The sequence below is a fragment of the Microtus pennsylvanicus genome, chromosome 7 (genome assembly GCF_037038515.1).
Source record: "Microtus pennsylvanicus isolate mMicPen1 chromosome 7, mMicPen1.hap1, whole genome shotgun sequence".
Classification (NCBI taxonomy): Eukaryota; Metazoa; Chordata; class Mammalia; order Rodentia; family Cricetidae; genus Microtus; species Microtus pennsylvanicus.
In genome coordinates this window covers 52,981,424-53,000,909 of record NC_134585.1, presented here as the reverse complement: position 1 = coordinate 53,000,909, position 19,486 = coordinate 52,981,424, and the positions used below count along the sequence as shown (strand labels likewise).

At 52.4% G+C, this 19,486-nt stretch overlaps 1 protein-coding gene across 1 annotated transcript; it reads right to left on the bottom strand.

Annotated features, from left to right (window-relative positions):
• Positions 1-3,101: 3,101 nt before the first annotated feature.
• Positions 3,102-16,761, bottom strand: Aars2 (alanyl-tRNA synthetase 2, mitochondrial). The gene is made up of 22 exons (XM_075980703.1): positions 16,503-16,761; positions 15,767-15,958; positions 14,876-15,021; positions 14,483-14,650; positions 13,908-14,052; positions 9,203-9,348; positions 8,928-9,036; positions 8,554-8,592; positions 8,365-8,476; positions 7,874-8,007; positions 7,400-7,544; positions 6,994-7,166; positions 6,763-6,876; positions 6,538-6,678; positions 6,132-6,269; positions 5,942-6,051; positions 5,715-5,823; positions 5,314-5,436; positions 5,005-5,115; positions 4,430-4,513; positions 4,193-4,303; positions 3,102-3,805 (listed from the first exon to the last, which is right to left on the bottom strand). The coding sequence occupies exons 1-22, from the start codon at positions 16,728-16,730 to the stop codon at positions 3,641-3,643; spliced, it is 2,943 nt and encodes a 980-aa protein (XP_075836818.1). The 5' UTR covers positions 16,731-16,761; the 3' UTR covers positions 3,102-3,640.
• Positions 16,762-19,486: the final 2,725 nt, after the last annotated feature.

Below are 19,486 nucleotides of genomic sequence, written 5' to 3'. Positions count from 1 at the left end.
GCAGATGGGAACACACGTGTGTATGTAGATATGGAGGTAGGTTGAGAGATGATGATGCAGATGGGAACACACGTGTGTATGTAGATATGGAGGTAGGTTGAGAGATGATGATGCAGATGGGAACACACGTGTGTATGTAGATATGGAGGTAGGTTGAGAGATGATGATGCAGATGGGAACACACGTGTACACACATATGGAGGTAGGTTGAGAGATGATGATGCAGATGGGAACACACGTGTGAATGTAGATATGGAGGTAGGTTGAGAGATGATGATGCAGATAGGAACACACGTGTGTATGTAGATATGGAGGTAGGTTGAGAGATGATGGTGCAGATGGGAACACACGTGTGTATGTAGATATGGAGGTAGGTTGAGAGATGATGATGCAGATGGGAACACATGTGTACACACATATGGAGGTAGGTTGAGAGATGATGATGCAGATGGGAACATATGTATACACACATATGGAGGTAGGTTGAGAGATGATGGTGCAGGTGGGAACACACGTGTGTATGTAGATATGGAGGTAGGTTGAGAGATGATGATGCAGATGGGAACACATGTGTACACACATATGGAGGTAGGTTGAGAGATGATGATGCAGATGGGAACACATGTGTACACACATATGGAGGTAGGTTGAGAGATGATGATGCAGATGGGAACACACGTGTACACACATATGGAGGTAGGTTGAGAGATGATGATGCAGATGGGAACACACGTGTGTACACACATATGGAGGTAGGTTGAGAGATGATGATGCAGATGGGAACACACGTGTGTATGTAGATATGGAGGTAGGTTGAGAGATGATGATGCAGATGGGAACACACGTGTGTATGTAGATATGGAAGTAGGTTGAGAGATGATGATGCAGATGGGAACACATGTGTACACACATATGGAGGTAGGTTGAGAGATGATGATGCAGATGGGAACACACGTGTGTATGTAGATATGGAGGTAGGTTGAGAGATGATGATGCAGATGGGAACACACGTGTGTACACACATATGGAGGTAGGTTGGGAGATGATGATGCAGATGGGAACACATGTGTACACACATATGGAGGTAGGTTGAGAGATGATGATGCAGATGGGAACACACGTGTGTACACACATATGGAGGTAGGTTGGGAGATGATGATGCAGATGGGAACACACGTGTACACACATATGGAGGTAGGTTGAGAGATGATGATGCAGATGGGAACACACGTGTGTACACACATATGGAGGTAGGTTGAGAGATGATGATGCAGATGGGAACACACGTGTGTATGTAGATATGGAGGTAGGTTGAGAGATGATGATGCAGATGGGAACACATGTGTACACACATATGGAGGTAGGTTGAGAGATGATGATGCAGATGGGAACACACGTGTGTACACACATATGGATGTAGGTTGGGAGATGATGATGCAGATGGGAACACACGTGTGTATGTAGATATGGAGGTAGGTTGGGAGATGGTGATGCAGATGGGAACACACGTGTGTATGTAGATATGGAGGTAGGTTGGGAGATGATGATGCAGATGGGAACACGTGTGTACACACATATGGAGGTAGGCTGAGAAAGGGTCTTTCACTGCCTTGCAGCTCAGTGACTAGGCTAGACTAGGTGGTTCACCCAGGGCTCTGCCTGTCTCTGTGCACCCCTGCCCACACAGCACAGCTGGGATCCTAAGGGCATACCACCACACGTGGCTTATGTAGCTTTTGGTACTTGAATTTGGCCCCCACGCTTGCCGAGCAAGGACTTCACCGCAGTGCCTCTTCAGCCCCTCAGCCCCAGCTTCTGCCTTCTGCTTCAGCTCTGCCTTGGGGCAGGTACTATGCTAACTTTCAAAAGTTTGTCTTTGGCTGGGCATAGTATTTTATGTGCCCAAACTCAGTGCTTGGGAGGCAGAGGTCTCTGTGAGAGGCCAGCTTGGCCACACAGGGAGTTCCAGGCCAGCCAAACAGCTACATATGGAGACCGTGTGTCAGGTAAAAAGAAGTCCATCACTGTCTGACCACGGTTCCTTCTCTGAATCCTTCCTTACAGCCTGGGCGTTCACTGGCCATCCCAATGAGCTCAAAAGCCTCTCAGATTTCCTCGAGGCTCACACCCTTGCTGCCCAGCTCAGACACCTTATCTCAGTGATGAAGCGAAGCCAGTCCTGTCCTGTGGCCCGCTCTTTCCTTTTCCATCCCACACTCCTCTCTCCACCCCCACTTGGAAGCATGTTCCACAGGGGAGAAGCTGTTACGTCTGGGGTTTGTCACTGTCAGTTGACCAGGCAGCAAGCCATAGTGGCCTCACTTCAAACAAGTCACTGTTAATAAAATGAATGACACGGGCGCATACCCTGCTGTTCTGATTTTAACATGACACTCTGGGCCTTGATAGCCAGAAGACCCTTCCTGGTACCCAGGCAATCCTGGCCCACAGTCCCCATTTGAACCACTCTGGTGGTTGGATGATCTAGAGTTAGGAACCAGATGCTTTTCCATGAGGGTGAGTGGTCAGATTAGTGATGGGGTACGCATGAGGAAGGCCATTCTCACATTGCATCTGGGGGTGTGTGTATCATAAGATTCACAGGGGCCCAAAGAATCCAGAGAAGGGATTTGGGTGTTCTGGTGGTGGAGTTAGTGACTGTGGGCCACCACGTGGGTGCTGGGAACTGAACTTGGGCCTCTGCAAGAGCAGTGAACATTCTTTTATTTTGAGACAAGGTTTCTCTGTGCAACAGCCCTAGGTTCCTGGAACTTGCTCTGTAGACCAGGCTGGCCTCAAAGTCACAGAGATCAACCTGTCTCTGCCTCCTGAGTGCTGGGATTAAAGGTGTGAGCTGCCACCGCCCAGCTGCAATGAGTACTCTCGGTGGCTGAGCAGGTCACTTTTTTTGTTTGTTTTTCAAGATAGGTTTCTCTAGTAGTCCTGGCTGTCCTGGAACTCAAACTCTGAGATCTGCTTGTCTCTGACTCCTGAGGCATTTGCCACCACTGTGTGACCAGGCCACTCTTTTTAAACATCAGAATCTTACAGGACTACCAATCTTCTGTGAAATATTTTTTTTTTTTAATTTTTATTATTTTGTGTGTTTGAGTGTTTTGCCTGCATGTATGTCTGTGTACTACATGTGTGCCTGGTGCCTGAGCCTCCATGTAGATTCTGGGAATTGAACCCAGGTCCTTTCAAGTGCTTTTTTCTGTTTGTTTTTTGAGACAGGGTTTCTCTGTGTAGCACTGGCCATCCTGGAACTTAACTCTGGTTGGCCTGGAACTCACACAGATCCGCCTGCTTCTGCCTCCCAAATGCTGGGATTAAAGGTCTGTGGTCCGCCTTGCTGGAACAAGTGCTCTTAACCACTGAGCCAACCCTCCAGCCTGGTGAAACACTTTTAATAGGCACTCTTAGCTACAAGAGCCTAGATCTTCATATTGTTGGGGTTGCTGCTTCTCAGTTCGCACTGGTTTCCTTGAGTCTCCTGGTGTGAAGTGGCCCAGGTGCCCTTCTTCGGCTCAGGTATCTGGCCTCCAGCTGCTGCCCCTGTGCCTCAGCCTCAGGAAGGCCATGTGGCTCCCTGCCGGCTCCAGATGCTTGTCTCATTCCTTTGGGTCCTGGGTGGGCCTGGTCAGAGCTGGTTGAGTGCGTAAGCCCGGGCTGTCCCGAGGGCAGCCTCCAGGTCAGCAGTGTGTCCAGTCCCCTGGGCGATCATGCGAGAGCCCCAAGCCTTGCCTCCCATGTGGCTGCACACAGCCAGTGCCCAGGCTTCTGCTGTGAAGGTGGGCGTGGCACCCTGGGGAGAGAATCAGGAGGGGAAGCCATGTGGAGCAGTCCCCTGTCACTATCCGTTCAGCAGACCCTAGGGACTGTAGTCGCCAGCAATGAGCACCCTCCCCCAGGCTGAGCACGGTAAGGAAAGGACTGGACTGGGAATGTGTGCGGAAGTGATGAGCGCCCAGGACTTACTTGCAAGGAACTGAGGCCTAAGAGGTAGGTGACTAAGAAACCTCACAATGCCTTCTGGGAAGGCGGAGGGGGTGGCTTCGGGGACAAGGAGAGATCACTCTATTCCTGTCATAGGTTATATTCCCCTACCCTAGATCTCCTGCTTGGAAGGAATAAGAGTTGGAACCAGAGTGAGTTAGGGGCCATTTAGGGTGGGCCCTTGGGACCCCCTCACCTGGGCCACCTGGCAGGCACACAGGACACCGCCAGTGGGCTGGGGGCTGAGCAGCAGCACAGACATGCTGGGGGCTTTCTCACACAGCTGCCGTACCACCTTTACCAGCACCTGTGTGAGGAGACAGAGCGATCTACCCTTCCCCAGATGCCCCGGCAGGACTCGGTCTTCCGCAGGCCCCAGGCAGTCATCCTCCTGCCCTTACCCCACCCCCCCAGGCCCTCCCAGGGTACTCACCGAGAGGGACTCAACAGAGACAGTGTCCACAATCAGAGGCCCCTCCGAGTGCCGTTTCAACAGCTCCTGGGATTTCTCTGCAGCCTGTAGGGCAGGAAGAGCAGCAGAGGGGTCGGGCACGGATATTCTGCTTCTGAACCGAGACCTGTCTAGCAGCCCCTTCCTTCCCATGCTTTCTGTTAACAGCGGTGGCAGGGCCCTGCCTGGCTTGACCTGCTTTCCTGGGTTCCATCTGTGACCTTCTGCAATGGCCTCACCAGTTCTATTTTGTTATAGGGCCTTTAAAAGTTGCTGAAGGAAAGAGGAGGAAGGCCAGATGGCACAGATGGACTGGGAGGGGACTAGGAACTGACAGGCAAGGAGCAATTAGGCTAACTGGCATTCGAGTAGGGAGGCTGCCTATGGGAAGGGCTGGGGGAGAGCTACGGTCGGGCAGAGGTGGTGATGGTTTGGTGATACGGTGCCCAGTAGCAGATCAAGTAGGAAGCTGCCCCTGACTCCTATCCCAGTTCTGGCAGCTTCTTGGATTGGTGCGGTAATGTCGGAGTAAAAGGCACGGCTGCCCCTTCTCTCACCTGGCCCTTCTCCAGTTTCCGGATGGCAGTGTTGGCACGGCGCTGTAGTGTCTTCAGTGTGGTCTGTAGCTCCTGCCGCTGCCACTGAGGCATCACAGCCGAGTCTATGACCTACGGCCAGAGCTGTGTGTCACCCTTGCCAGAGCTTCAGAGAGAGGACTGACAGAGCCTGGGCAGATGCCATACCCACCCTGAAGACAAACGTGGGCCAGCTGGAAGGCTGGAGAGGGACGGGAAGGATCCGGGAAAGTATGGGGAAGGAACAGGGCCGGCGGAAGGTAGGGAGTCCAGTGGTGAGGGTGGTCTGACCTCAGTGAGACGTCCTATGTCCTTAGATAGCCGATGAGCCTCTGGCAGGTCCCCGCTGCCCCGACTTAGCCGCTCCCTGGCTGCTTCCACTTCCTGAGACAGGCTCTGGCCCACCTCTCGGGCCTATGGGAGGCGCAAGAAAGTGAAGGCTCCCAGACTTGCCCTACCCGCTCCCAGGACAGGGTCTCGTATCTCACTGCAATCAGGGCCATGTTAGAAATGTTGACCAGCGGGGACACCAGCCCTACGTGAGCAGTGGCTAGCATTGCTATAGCACAGCAGTGTGTGTATAGGGAGGGATGCTGGCTACAGCACTGGGCATGCCCGAGCCTGAGTGTCAGCTGTGTGTCTGTCCCTCACTCCCCACAGCCACAGGTCTCCAGGACTTCGAGCACTCTAACCTGTTGGGCCTGCTCCCCAGTGATGGCCAGTAGGCGAGTGATACCCTTGACCAGCTGCCGATCCCCAATGATCACCAGGTCCCCCACAGCCCCAGTACGTAGCAGGTGCCTATAAAGAAGGTGGAGAAAGGGGTAATGATGGAGAGAAAGAATGGAGAAGTCCGACCCAAAGCAAGGCAGGTGGTGACGACCCAGGGTCCCGGGACAGGGTGGGAAGAGTGACTCACGTCCCACAGCAGAGCTCCACCGAAGTCTGCAGTGCATGCTGGGAGGCTGGTGCCAGTGCATGGGCCACGGGAACGCCCACTGAAACCACCCTCACAGGGTCTGGGTACACCTGAGGTGAAGGCAGGACAAGGGCTCTTAGCTGCCTGCGAAGGGCAGGGAAGCCCTCTGGGGTCACCCTCTACCGCTCACCTCATCTAGTGAGCGAAGGCCGGGGATATGGGCGGTGTGTGCCAGGGGTACCTCCTCCATATACACAGTCTTATCCTGCCCCACAGCCTCCTGAACGTAGCTCTCTACTGTCCGGAGCTGCTCTGTGGTCAGTGGGGCCTGGGGGTGGCACAAGGGAACAAAACAACAGGTGCGGGTTGGGTAACTGCTTCTGCCCATGAAAGGGGAAAAGGTGTTCCCACTGAGAACAAGGACGGTGAGGAGTGGCCAGAGGTGACAGGTCATGTCAGGAGTAGAGGGGACTGGCTGAGGTGAGGTTCCACAGGACAGATGGTGGTGCTGACCCAGGCGCTGGGGCCAGTCCACCCACCTCCTGTCTGTCTTGCAGCATGCCATTTCCCACAATGCCTCTCTGTGCCCAGCTTACCTGGGTAGCCACATCAAAGCGGAGCCGCTCAGGGTTGAGATGGGAGCCCCGCTGCTCGGTGGAGGGCCCGAGGGTCTGCCGAAGTGCCCAGCTCAGCAGGTGGGTGGCTGTGTGCTTCACCATGCATCCCATTCGCCAAGCCTGGAACACTTTTGTCACCCAGGGTCCTGGGTGAGGGTGGGAGTGGGGAGGGAGGGGGAGCGGCCGGGGTGGGGGGGCTCTTACCTTATCAACATACAGCTGCACTTGGTCCCCCACCTGCAAGCACTCGGGGGCCATGGCCTCATGCAGGATGAAGCCCCCACAGGCCTGCGCTCTGGCCACAGGGAACAGTACATCCTGGGGAGAACAAGACCAAGGTGTCACAGTGACTGCCTGCAGTTATCCCTCCACTTGGATGTCCCCAGCCTCGCTTTTGCCTCCCAAAGAAATCAGGCCCAAGTACTGGATGCTCACCTGCTGCCCTGTACGAACAAGGTAGCCACGGTCTGAAGCCTGACCCCCTTGTTCGGCGTAGAAGTTGGTTCTGTCCAACAGGAGGCCACAGAGCTGGCCTGCCCCCACAGAGGTCACCTTCGTTCCATCCTCTGAATACAGCTGTAGCACTTGGGCCTCACAGAGGCCAAATTCTGCCAGAGGCATAGGGATTATCAGTGTTAGGGCCTGGGATGTGACGGTTTGGAATCTGAGGGAAAGGCATTTGACTTTGGAGGGTGAACTAGGGAAGGCGTTTCCAAATGAAAGAGGCAGTGACCCCTGCTGGTCACTCTGGGGAGTGCAGGAGGCTGGTGGCTACCACGCCTTTCCTTTCCAGTCAAGGTCAGGTAAGCTTGTGACTACCTGCTAGGGTCTAGGCTCTCACCATAATCCCCGTTTGGTTGCAGAGAGTAGTTATACTTAGGGCTGTCATCAGTTGGGGGTACCCCATGACGGCGCAGCTCCTCCAGTGCGTGGACATCAAGACACAGTCCTTCCTCCTGAACTGGCTCTGCCTGCTGGGCCCGGTGCTGCAGGACAAGTGTGCGTGGGGGGAAGGGGGGAAAGGGGGAAAGCCTGCATTTGGGCACTTTGGGAGCAGGCCTCCTAGCCCACAACCACCCCTGGGGAGCTCCTCTAGGACACTGTGTTGGCCTCCTCTCTTCTGCTCTTGTTTGGTCCCTGGGGCTGATGTTCCTCTCTATGGACTAAGTGGGGCTGAGGCTCTGTCCCCTCTCCCGTTGAGATGATAGGACAGACCCCACCTCAGCTTCCAATTCAATGCCTAACTATAAATCTTGCCTCAGTTCAGGGCTGAGAGAGGGACAGCTGGGTTACCACAGGGTCCAGCAGTCTGTACCTGAGCCTCCTTCTGGGCTAGTTCCTCCAGTCCTGCTGCGTCCAGCTGCACCCCTTTCTCCTCCAGCATTAGTTCCACCAGATCCAGGGGAATCCCCAGGTTCCCAGCCAGTGACAATGACCAGGCTACCTCAGCTGAGGAAAGAAAAGCAGAATGTTGAGGATGGGGGAGGAAGCGAGCACGCGGGCTCAGGCTTTCTCCACCACACACATCCGCCAGTGCCCCTGACCCCCATACTAGGTCCTCTCAGGTGAGGAGCCACCTACAAGCTTCAGGCTCCACGGTCAGACAAAGGGAGCCTAACAGTTTAAGTGTGAAGCTGACATGGGAAACAAGGGATGGGAGGCGGACCTGGATGGAGTTAGGAGAGGGGGTGGCAGGGCAGGGCTTCTGTCGTGGGCAGGCCAAGCACCTGCGACAAACTTCTAGGCCCCTGGCGGGTTGAAAGCTGCTGCCTTTGCGTCTCTGCTTTAGCAAGGCTCCCAGCTCACCAGGGAACAAATCAGAAGGCCCCAAGCGTTTCACGGTGCGATCAATGATCCGCCGGCCTCGCTGCAGAGAGGCTAGGAAGGCTGCCTCATCCTCGGACACCAGGCTGGCTATCTGAACCAAGGCAGGGCAGAGTGGAGCTGTGTTTCCTTGGAAACAGGCAGCCCCTGCCTCCCCAAGCAAGTCAGTACCTGGACTGAGTTCTTCTGGAGTTCTGGGTAAGCAATTCCCTAGGGTGGAGGAGAATGTGGAGGTGAACAGCCTACCCTTCCTCCCTACCCCGGCATCAAGGGACTCCTGCCCCGGAGGCTAAGATGCTCTGAGAACTAGAGAACTCAAACAGGGAAGTGGTTTCCCGGGGGGGGGTGGGCAGGAATACAAGTGGAAGGGAACCCCACAGTCAAAGGATTCTTCCAAGGTCTCTGCTTTTCACGAGCAAGAGCAGCCTTCTCAGCCTCCTTGATGCGGTGCAGGACTGGACAGTGAGGGTGGAGCATGTCAGGGCTCAATGGTAGGCTCCCAAGGGCCCAGGAGGCATACAGAAAGGAGGAAACTCTGCACTTACCAATGTCTCCACCACCACTGGCACCAGGCTGCCCAGAAAGCCAGGTGGGGCCCGCAAGACCTCTGTGGAGAAGCGTACAGCTCGGCGGAGAATCCGGCGAAGGACTAGCCTAGGGGGGTTCACAGCCCAGGTATGAACTCCTAGGATCATCCGAGCAGCAAAACGGGGAGTGGGTGCTTGCCCTATGCCTTCTGAGTGCTCGACCTCTCTTCCCCTTCCCCTTCCCCTCCCTTCTAAACCTACCACCCCCGCAGCACCTGCCCTTCCAGACTCACGGGGCACCTGACATCCCTGGGGAGACACCATCAGCAATGCAGACACTGAGTGTGCGGATGTGATCGGCCACGACTCGGTAGGCTGTGTCTATGCGTCCCTCATCAGCTGCCCCTACCCGGCCAGAGTAAGGGGGCACCCCGCAGCCCTGAAAAGCAGGAAAACAGGCACAGCTGTTGCCCCTGCATGCACAGACAGGTGCCCGTCTCTGCCCTAAAACTGACCACATCAGAACAGAATCCAATGATGGAGTTACGTGAGAATTCGGAGTGCCTATGAGAAAACCCAGGGGGCTGGAGAGATGGCTCAGCGGTTAAGAGCATTGTTTGCTCTTCGAAAGGTCCTGAGTTCAATTCCCAGCAACCACATGGTGGCTCACAACCATCTGTAATGATGTCTGGTGCCCTCTTCTGGCCTGCAGGCATACACATAGACAGAAAACCCAGGGAAAGCAAGAGTCTTGTGACCTCAGTCTCTTCACAACACAGATCTGTTCTTGGTGTGTTCTCATGCTCCTCCAGGTGTGGCAGACAGGAGCGAGTTCACTTCAGCTGTTACTTGTCTACCTCTGGAAAAACATGTTTTTGCCGTGTGTGTCTTGCCCTTGTGACTGTATACGTTATACAGTGTGACTCTCCTTAACCCTCCAAGTATAAATTGTCTGACGTCTGAATAAAGTTGGCTACTGCATTAGGCTTTAGTCGGCCAGGTTCACTCCACCAAAGAGAGTGGTAACGACACCCCTAATGGCAATCCCAACACTCAGGAGGCAGAGGCAGGTGGATCTCTGTTGAGTGTGAGGCCAGCCTGGGCTACAGAGCTACTTCCAGGACAGCCTGGACTATACAGAGAAAAACCCTATTTCAAAAAACCAAAACCCCTAAAACCAAACAAACATAACAGCCTTCTGGAAAAGCCATGGTGGGCTAGGACTTGCTGGCCTGTGTGGGGTACATGCTGAGCTAAAAGGCCCACAGTGGCCATGGCCTGCTGAATTTCCACTGTGAGAGCAGAGGCATTCCTGGAGAACATGCCATCTGTGCCGGCTAGAATTATGTCACCCTGACACAAGCAAGAGTCGTTTTTGGAAAAAGGAACCGCAACTGAGAAAACGCCCCACCATGGTGGTGAGGCTGTGGTGCATTTTCTTGGTTGATGACCAATGTGAGGGGTTCAGCTGACTGTGGGCAGAGCACTCCTGGGCTGGTGGTCCTGGGTCCTCTAAGAAAGCAGGCTGAACAAGCCACAGTGAGTGGCAATACGCAGTGAGCCTCCACAGCCTTTGCTTTGTTCCTGCCCTGGCTTAACTGATGTGACTGATTGGAAGAAGAATCACAATAAACCCTTCCCCCTCCAGGCTGCTTGCGCTCAGAGTTTATCACAGCAATAGAAACCCCAAGACACCGTCCAGCCTCTTTAGAGGGCACTATCACCCTTGTTTGCTTTACTATTTATTTATTCACTGAGACGGGGTCTTACTATGTGTCCCTGCCTGGCCTTGAATTTGCTATGCAGACCAAAGTGGTCTCAAACTCACAGGGATCTGCCTGCACATGCCTGGTCTCAATACTTGTTTTAAAGAAGAGGAAAAAGGGTTTGCGGATGTGGTTCAGTTGGTAAAATGCTTACCTAACATGCATGTAGCCCTGGCTCAACCCTCTAGCACACATAAAACTGGGCATCGTGGCAGATTTCAGTAATCCCAGAACTTGGGAGAGGCAGGAGGATCTCATATTCAAAGCCATCCTTGGTTACCTGGAAAGTTCAAAGCCAGCTTAGGATACATGAGACTGTCTCTTTAAAAAGAGAGAATAGCCCAGTGGTGGAGATAGTGGTGTGCGCCTTTAGTCTCAGTACTCCCGAGGTAGAGGCAGGTGGGTCAGAGTTCAAGGTCAGCCTGGTCTATAAAGCTGAGTTCCAGGACACCCAGGGCTACAAGAGAAACCTTGTCTCGAAATAATGAAAAAACAAACAAACTGAGTTCGAGGCTAGCCTGGTCTATAAGAGCTAGTTCCAGGACAGGCTCCAAAGCTACAGAGAAACCCTGTCTCGAAAAACCAAAAAAGAATGAAAAAAAAAATCAACAAATAAAATTTAAAAAATAAAAGTAGCTGGGCGATGGTGGCCTACAGAGCAAGTTCCAAGACAGGTTCCAAAGCTACACAGACAAACCCTATCTTGAAAAACCAACCAACCAAACCTAATCAATCAAACAAACAAACAGCTATGTGAGACCTCTAGTTCACGTCTAGGAGCAGACGTGAAATCTAGACCAGGCTGGTGGGACTCCATGCCTGCCTCTCTGATCATTCTAGAGGTAGGTCAGGGGCCAAGGAGAGGAGTGGGGGAAGCTGACATACACGAACTTAAATGTGCCCCGTGGGCCACTTGATCTGCGTAGCTCCAAACACACTCTAGTGCAGGCTTGTGTTAGAGGTCCTGCCACCCACTATGCTGCTTAAGCCACTCCCCCAACCCCACCCACTGATGGGTCTTCTCCTTTGACCTCTGTGTCATCAATCTGCCACCACCCAAGCTGCACCCCTCCCCTGGCTTTGGCCTGGATTGATAGAGAAGCGGCTTTCTGGCTTTCACTGTCTTCTGGTCCCAGTTCATCGTCCACACAGCAACAGCACTGCCCTTGTGGGAGTGCGTGGCAGATCCCGCATCCCCTCCACCTGGGCTTTTCTGTGCATACGCAGAATAAAAGCTCTCTTTGGACTTCAGGACCCACAAGATGGGACTCTTGCTACCGTCTTTGCAGGAAAACTATTTGTAAAAATGTCCTTTCTCTGAGCACAGGCCACTGCCATAGGACTCTAAAGCCGCTTCCCTTCGGCAGATATTTCCCCACCTCTGGTGTGGAGGTGCATACCTGTCATTCCAGGAGGTAAAAGCGAAGGAATCAGGAGTTCAAGGTCATTTCTAGCTACACAGAGGTCCCAGCTCAAAAAGATAAAGAACACAAGGACCTTTCTACGGTCTGCCCTCCTTCTTGGAACCCTGCTGGGCTGAAAACAAGCCTGCGCTGAGCCAGCCTCCAGATGATAGCAGACACGTGGCTTAGCCGCCCCTACTGTCCCAAACTAACAGCCAACCAGTCCTAGAAGTAGAGCTGCCTTATGGCCAACCACAGATGTCTGGATGAGCTCACGCAAGACCAAAAGGATGACCCAGAAAAGGTGGCCTGGCCTGTGCCAATGCCCACAGACTCCTGGACAGGGTCACATTGGCGCCTTATAGCACCGGTGTACCCACAGCAAAAGCTCTCTGGCCCCACCCACATCACACAGGATTCTACGGCAGCTACCTGACTGTCTTGTCTTCCCGAAAGGCAGAAACTATTAAAAGGGTCTGGAAAGGAGAAGAAGGCCCCTAGCCAGGGATCTAGTTTGTGCTTCCTGTCGGTTGAGAGTACAACTTATAAAAGTGAAGCCACCCAGAGATAGTGCTTGGCTTCCTAAAACTTTTCCAACAAGGCTGTTAAAAGCCACACGCTAGGGGCTGGAGAGGGGACTCAACAGTTCGGAGCACTTGCTGCTTTTCCTGACGACCTGAGTTCCTCGTGATCTGATGCCTAGCCTTCTTCTGGCTTCTGTAGGTACCTTCACACACACAACACACACACACACACACACACACACACACACACACACACACACACTTAAAACAAAAACCACAACAAACTATGTTAATTTGGAGCTAGGATATATAAATATTTGTGGCAGTAAATTTTACTTTATTAGCACACTTATCTCATCCTTAAATGTATACAAGGTGCTTCAGAAAACCACCTTACAATTTCATCTGCAGAAGGAATTCTTGGAGAAAAATAAATAAACCAGTTTATATTTTAAATTTGATTAATCTTTAAACCTTGTTGCAAATGACATCCTTTCAGAAATATAACTTAGAAAACCACAGAGCCACAAATACAGCCACTGTGAAGGCACTGAAACGCAGCTCTCTTAAGAAGCTTGCATGCATGTTTTGAGTGTATTTCTCCTCTATATCTCCATCTAAATACTCAAACTCACTCTGCTTCCCTCTGACCTCCTGTGAGGCAGTCAAGGATCCTGCTTTATCTGGGTGGAGGTCATAAGGGGGCGGTGCTGGATTGCATCTCCTCGCCTTTGCCTTTGCTGACAATGCCGTATGTCAAGCATTTCCTGCCATGGTACCCACTGCCATCTGTCTGGAATAAGCTTTCTGTACTGACTCTTTCAGGGTCTAGATCTAAGGTCATCTCCCTGGCAAGTCGTGACCACACAAGTGGTCTAAGGTCCTCTGTAACACCTCCACCAGCGGCTATCTGCAACGCTTGTGGCCTGCCTAGGGTCTGTGAGCTACGATCTTGTTCTTTCACGCACTGATTTATTGTCTGCCACTCACTCATGCTTGAAGGTGATCTCCATTTCTACTTTGATCCTCTGTACCAAGCATAAAGATTTGGATTAGTGGGCTAGTCAAGCCATGCCCTTCTGCACAGCTTCTTTATTTCAGCCACCTTAAAGAAAAAGGCAAGCCCCTGCCAAAAGCCAACGATACACTGTATCAAAGAAGGCAGAGATGGTTCTTAAAGATGACAGCCAAGGTTGTCATCTGGACCACAGCCCCCCTACACACACAGATACACACACACACACACACACACGCATACGCACACACACACACAGAGCGACGGGGCGGAGGCAGAGGTGCGCTCACCTGGTGGATGGCACTGAGCAATGGCGAGAAGAGGTCTGTGTCATAGGTGGAACGCTTGCCCTGCAGCACAGCCACCAGCCTTTCCAGGCCCATTCCCGTGTCCACATGCCGCTGGGGCAGCGGGTGCAGGCTTCCATCTGCCTCTCTGGCCAGGGAAAAGGTGCAAGGTGAGGCCAGCTGGGTCTGACAGGTATGAGGCAGATGCTCAGGTTCAGCAGAAACCTGAGGACCCAGGGGCTGAGGGTAGCAGGAACCTGCAGGACAATGTCCTAATCCCCTACCGACACAAATGAAGATGATGACGGCTTGGAGTCCTATCCTTTCTTGCTTGGGCCCTTGTCTGGACCCCGGCTGCCTACTAAGCCAGATTCATTGTCTTAGAGAGGCATGTCAAAACATGTTAGAAGAAAATCTCAGTGATCACTAAATCCAACTCCACTATATGACAAGAGGCCAGAGAGCAGCAACCACCAGTTGAAACTGTCATGGACAAGGACTAGAATTAGGTCAGTTTCTATTTTAAAAAGAGCACGTGAGCTCAGCTAGGAACTCACGGTAGCTTCTGCAACCATTACCTGTTGTGCTGCATGAAGACCAGATTCCAAAGCTCCACAAGCTGAGGGGCTCCCACTCCCCCAGCCAGGTCATAGTGGATCTCAGTACAGGGCCCACAGGGCCCAGTGTCTCCCATCTCCCAGAAGTTCTCCTGGAGTCCAAAGGAAAGCACGCGACTGGCAGGCACTCTGGGGAGAAAGCCAGAGAAGTGCTGAAGCGCTGGGAGATGGGCATGCTTACAAGTCAGCACCTCCTCTGCCATGACAGCTCTTAGCCAAGTCCAGCTCAGGAAGAGGGGGTCCCAGGGCTGAACCACAGCATGCTCACACATGCTCAACTCAGGAATTTGTACTGATAGTCTGCTTTCCAGTCTTCCCATTGCCTGGGGCGGACAGACGAAGGTGTTAACTTACCCCAAGCTGAGCCAGATGTCTCTGGTCTCCAGGTCTGGCTCCAGCCCTGTCTTGGAGTCACCACCGAAGTAGGAGACCCATAACCTGTCCTCAGGGATCCCATAGACCTGAGTCAGCAGTTCCCAGGCCATGCTACACGCCTCTTCCTGCAGGGGAAACCAGGGTGGAGTCTCCGTGAGACCATCTGAGTTCAGGGACCAAAGACAAAACCATTCTCACTACCCACCGTATTTTCAGACCGAGACGTGGCCATTTCAGCCTTGAGTTCTTTCTGCCCAGAGAGTGTCTCCGCTCTTACAAAGTCCACCCACCTGACCTGGGGACTTTATATCCAGTGACCATCCCAGCACGGCTGTCTGGCCATCTGTTCGTGTAACTGTCACGCGGCCATCAGGCAGGAGCCACAGTCCCTTTCTTCAACCAGGGAAGTGAGCTACACTCCTTCCTGTTGTGTGTCTCTGTGTGTGTACACGTGACACTGCAAGGACAGCTATGGGTGACTGTACCAGGTCCCTTCCACGTTTTGCTTCAAACAGGGTCTTTCACATTACTTTAGAATGCAGGCCAGACTAGCTTGCCTCCTGTGGACTCCCAAGGATCCTTTTGTCTCCACCTTCCATTTGGAGGCTCCAGAATTATAGGCGCACACTACTGGCCTTCACTTTTTTTTTTTTTTGATTTTTGAGACAGGGTTTCTCTGTAGCTTTTTGGTTCCTGTCTTGGAACTAGCTCTGTAGACCAGGCTGGCCTCGAACTCACAGAGATCCGCCTGCCTCTGCCTCCCGAGTGCTGGGATTAAAGGCGTGCGCCACCACCGCCCGGCTTTGGCCTTCACTTTTTATGTGTGGCCTGGGGGATCTACAAGCACAGCACAGCTCCCTGGAAACTCACCTTGAAATAGTCGCCCCCAAAAGCCCAGTTGCCAAGCATCTCAAAGAAGGTGTGATGAGAGAGATCTCGGCCCACATCCTCCAGGTCATTGTGGCGTCCTCCGGCCCTCACGCATTTCTGACTGTTAGCCACACGCCGGAAACCTGCCATCTCACTTCGTGGATCCACTGTGCCCAGGAAGATGGGCTTGAACTAGAAGCACATAAAAGTAGGGGAGGGGACTCCTCAGTAGTAGGTTAAGGGGGAGTGATGAAGATGGTTGTTCAAACTCAAGGCTATTTGTGACCCCAAGGGGGCAAGGTGGTCTTTGCCCGGGGCATCCCAGGAGCTCAGGCAGGCATCTCTGGTGTGTGTAAAGCAGAGAAGGGGTACATAAAACCAAACCAAAGACCTCAGCCTAGTAAAGGTGGCAAAATTTACAGATAAGAAGTGGTTGGCCAGAATCAAAGAACATAGCAAGCGTGCAATAAACACCTGCATAACGGATGAGTTATATTTATTTAAATAGTCTTCCACTCGGAGCCTGACCCTCGCGGCTCCACATCTGCTGTCCAGGGATAATAAATTTAATTTCTCCCCACAAGTCTCCAAATTAATTTCCCAAGCCCTACCTAGGCCCCTAATCATTTCACCCAGTGCCTCATCCACAGGCGCTCTGAGTTCCGCCCAATCCTGAAGCTCCTTTCTCAGGCAAACCCCCGAGCTCCGCCCCCGATCGGTGAGGCCCCGCCCCTACCTGGTTCATGCCTGCATTGACGAAAAGCAGGCTGTGGTCGCCGCGCGGCCTCACGGAAGCGGAGGGCACCAGCCGGTGGCCATGGCGATCCCGGAAGAAGCTCAGGAAGGCGTCCCTCACGGCCGCTCCGTGGAGTGGACGGGCCTCGGTGGAGAACTGCTGCCATGGGCACGACCTCCCGATGGCTCGCCGCAGCCTCCCGGCTGCAGCAGCCACCGACGCCGCCATCTTAGCTCCGGGCAGCGGCTTCGCGGGGGCAAAGAGTGACGCGTGAAAGGAAGCCTAGTGTTGCCTACAGCGGCCCCTGGCGGATGGAAGACTTAGGAGCAAGCCTCAATTTCTGGTGGAAGTGATTCTGCAAGGACACCCTCTATCTACCCCACCCCACCCTCCGCGAGCTGTACAACATACCGCTTTGCACATAGTAGTCCCTTAATACATCCAGTATTAAACCGATATTCATAAAAGGATCATTATGTGGCTTTGTTTTGAACGTTAGACAAGATTACCACAATGCCTCAGCTCCCAAAGTCTATACTCTGGTAGTAACAGTTGTTTTGTTATTGGTTTTGTTGGGTTGCAGTGAACAGGTGTGGATGCAGTTCCGTGTGATTTGTGCTGTTCTAGGCCGGAGAGTGCCAAGGGATCACGGGTATTCAAGATTCAACTGGTCAATAAGTACAGAACTCTGCCTAAGTGCCAAGCACTGCTCTAAGACTTGCCATTTCCTCCTCTGCCCTGGGTTTTGGAGAGAGCTACTTTGTCCTTAGGGACAAAGGCGGGCGCTTTGGAGCAGAAGTCTGGTGGAGACAGAAGCCAAACTGCATCTGCTGCATTGTTAATTGCTTAATGACATTTGGTCTTTTAATTTGCTCGGGGATGAGAGAATTCAGGTCGCCAGGTCAGGACAAAGCAGGTGGCTAAAAGCTGCAGGATGGCTTTCCAGAGGCCTCCCAAGGCCCCGAGGTTCTGTGTGTTTGCCGAGGGTGAAGGATACCTGTCCCCCGGGCCCAGTGCCCTTGACTTCCTTTCCATAGCGACAGCAGTAACTGAGACACCCACAGGCCTTGTGGGGGAAGCTAGACAGCTTAGGGCTTCTTGGGACCTTGGCCTTTAAGCAGATCTGGAGAGAGAAAGGAATTTTCCAAAGTTAAGACCCAATGGAGGAAACAGAACTGAGGTCTTTGTGGTCAGGAGGACGGCCTTGGCCACCCAGGGGGCTCTTTGGGCCATCAGTCTTTCTGTGATTTGCGTCTTTTGAAGGACAGTTTCCTAGCTGGGAAAGCTTAGTCTATTTTGGACTTGAGTTTCTGTAGTGGTAGTGAATTCTGGCGAGATGGTCAGATCTACCCCATGCTCCTCTGTCCCCCCCCCTTTTTTTTGTGTAGGTTAAAGGTATTGTTTTGGTTTCCCCCAGTAGTTTTGGAATAGGTGGGGATTTCTGAGATTGGTGACCTTGAAAAAGACTGAGATCCTTCCAGGAGACTGGTTTTTCCGGAAGGAGTAGCTCCTCAGGCTGGTTCTGATTTACCCACACTCAAAGTAGGAGGGAATCTGTAAAATTTTAGAATTATCTTTTTTTTTTTTTTTGAGCTGGCATAATGGCCTGTACCTTTAATCCCAGCACTGGAGAGGCATAGGTAGGTGGATCTCTGTGAGTTCAAGACCAGCCTAGTCTACATACAGAGTTCCAGGCTATTCAATGACCTACACAGAGAGACCAGATCCTGTCTCACATTAAAAAAAAATAGCTTTATTGGTGAATGAAAAAAAGAAATAAAAAGGAAGACCTAGCTATGGTGGAGGAAAAAGTTCATTATAGACATGAGGGAGAGCATAGTCAGAGGCAGGGACATCTGGGAGAGTCCAGAGAGAGCAGGACCCTGTGCCTGGCCATGTGAGGAGAGGGGGAGGGGAGAGAGGAGACCAGGAGACCAGGAGACCATGAGGCCCGGAGAGTAAAGGATAGACAAAAAGGACCAGATAAACAAAATGGCTGGATTATATAGGAAAGGGGAACGGGGGGGGGGTGTTGGGTCCGCAGCCCAAACCCTGGACTGGAGAAGTTTAAGATATTGGGTGGGATATACAGGTAGGGACTGAGGATGCTGGGAGAACCTGGAGGGCAGGGTCTACTTTGATATGTTAAATAGACACCTCAGTTAGATATTTGTCCCAGATTTGAAACCTAATAATTGGGCCTTACCTAGCATCTAATGAAGCCCTGGGTTCCCCCACCAGCACTATATAAATTGGACACGGTGAGACACACCTGTAATTCCAGCCCTCCAGAGGTAGATGCAGGAGGATGGGAGGTTCAAAGTCATCCTTGGTTACACAGACAGTGTGAGGCAAACCTGGGAGAAATATCCTGTCTCAACAAGTAAAGAAAAAAATAATCCCCCTCCTCCCATAGACAGGGTTTCTTTGTGTGGCCCTAGCTGTTTTGGAACTCTCTTTGTAGACCAGGCTGACCTCGAACTCAGAGATCTGGCTGCCTCTGCCTCCTGAGTGCTGGGATTAAAGGTGTGCGCCACCACTGCCTGGCAAAAAATAATTTTACTGAAATAGAATTTAGGAATAGAATGGCAGATTGGTGGGCAAAGTACTTGCTATGCGAATGTGAAGGCTTGGGTTCAGATCCTCAGAATCCATGTAAAGCCAGGCACCTGGTGCGCACATCTCTTCAGTTGAGTTCTACATTGAGATGGGAGGCAGACACAGCTTCCCAGAAGCTCCTGGGGTCAGTAAAGTTACCCTGCCTCAGAGGCAGCAGGCAAGGCACAACGCCCTAGGTTATCCTCACACCTCCACACTGTGGATGTACGGTCATACGTGCACACTCATCACACACCCAAGAAAATTCACACACACATACAATCCACCCACAGAGTGAACAAAACTTTTAGCATTTTCACTGCCACTGCCTTGGAAACCAACCTTGCATTCTTTGACCATTGCCCTCTGGTCCTTTGTTCCTTCCG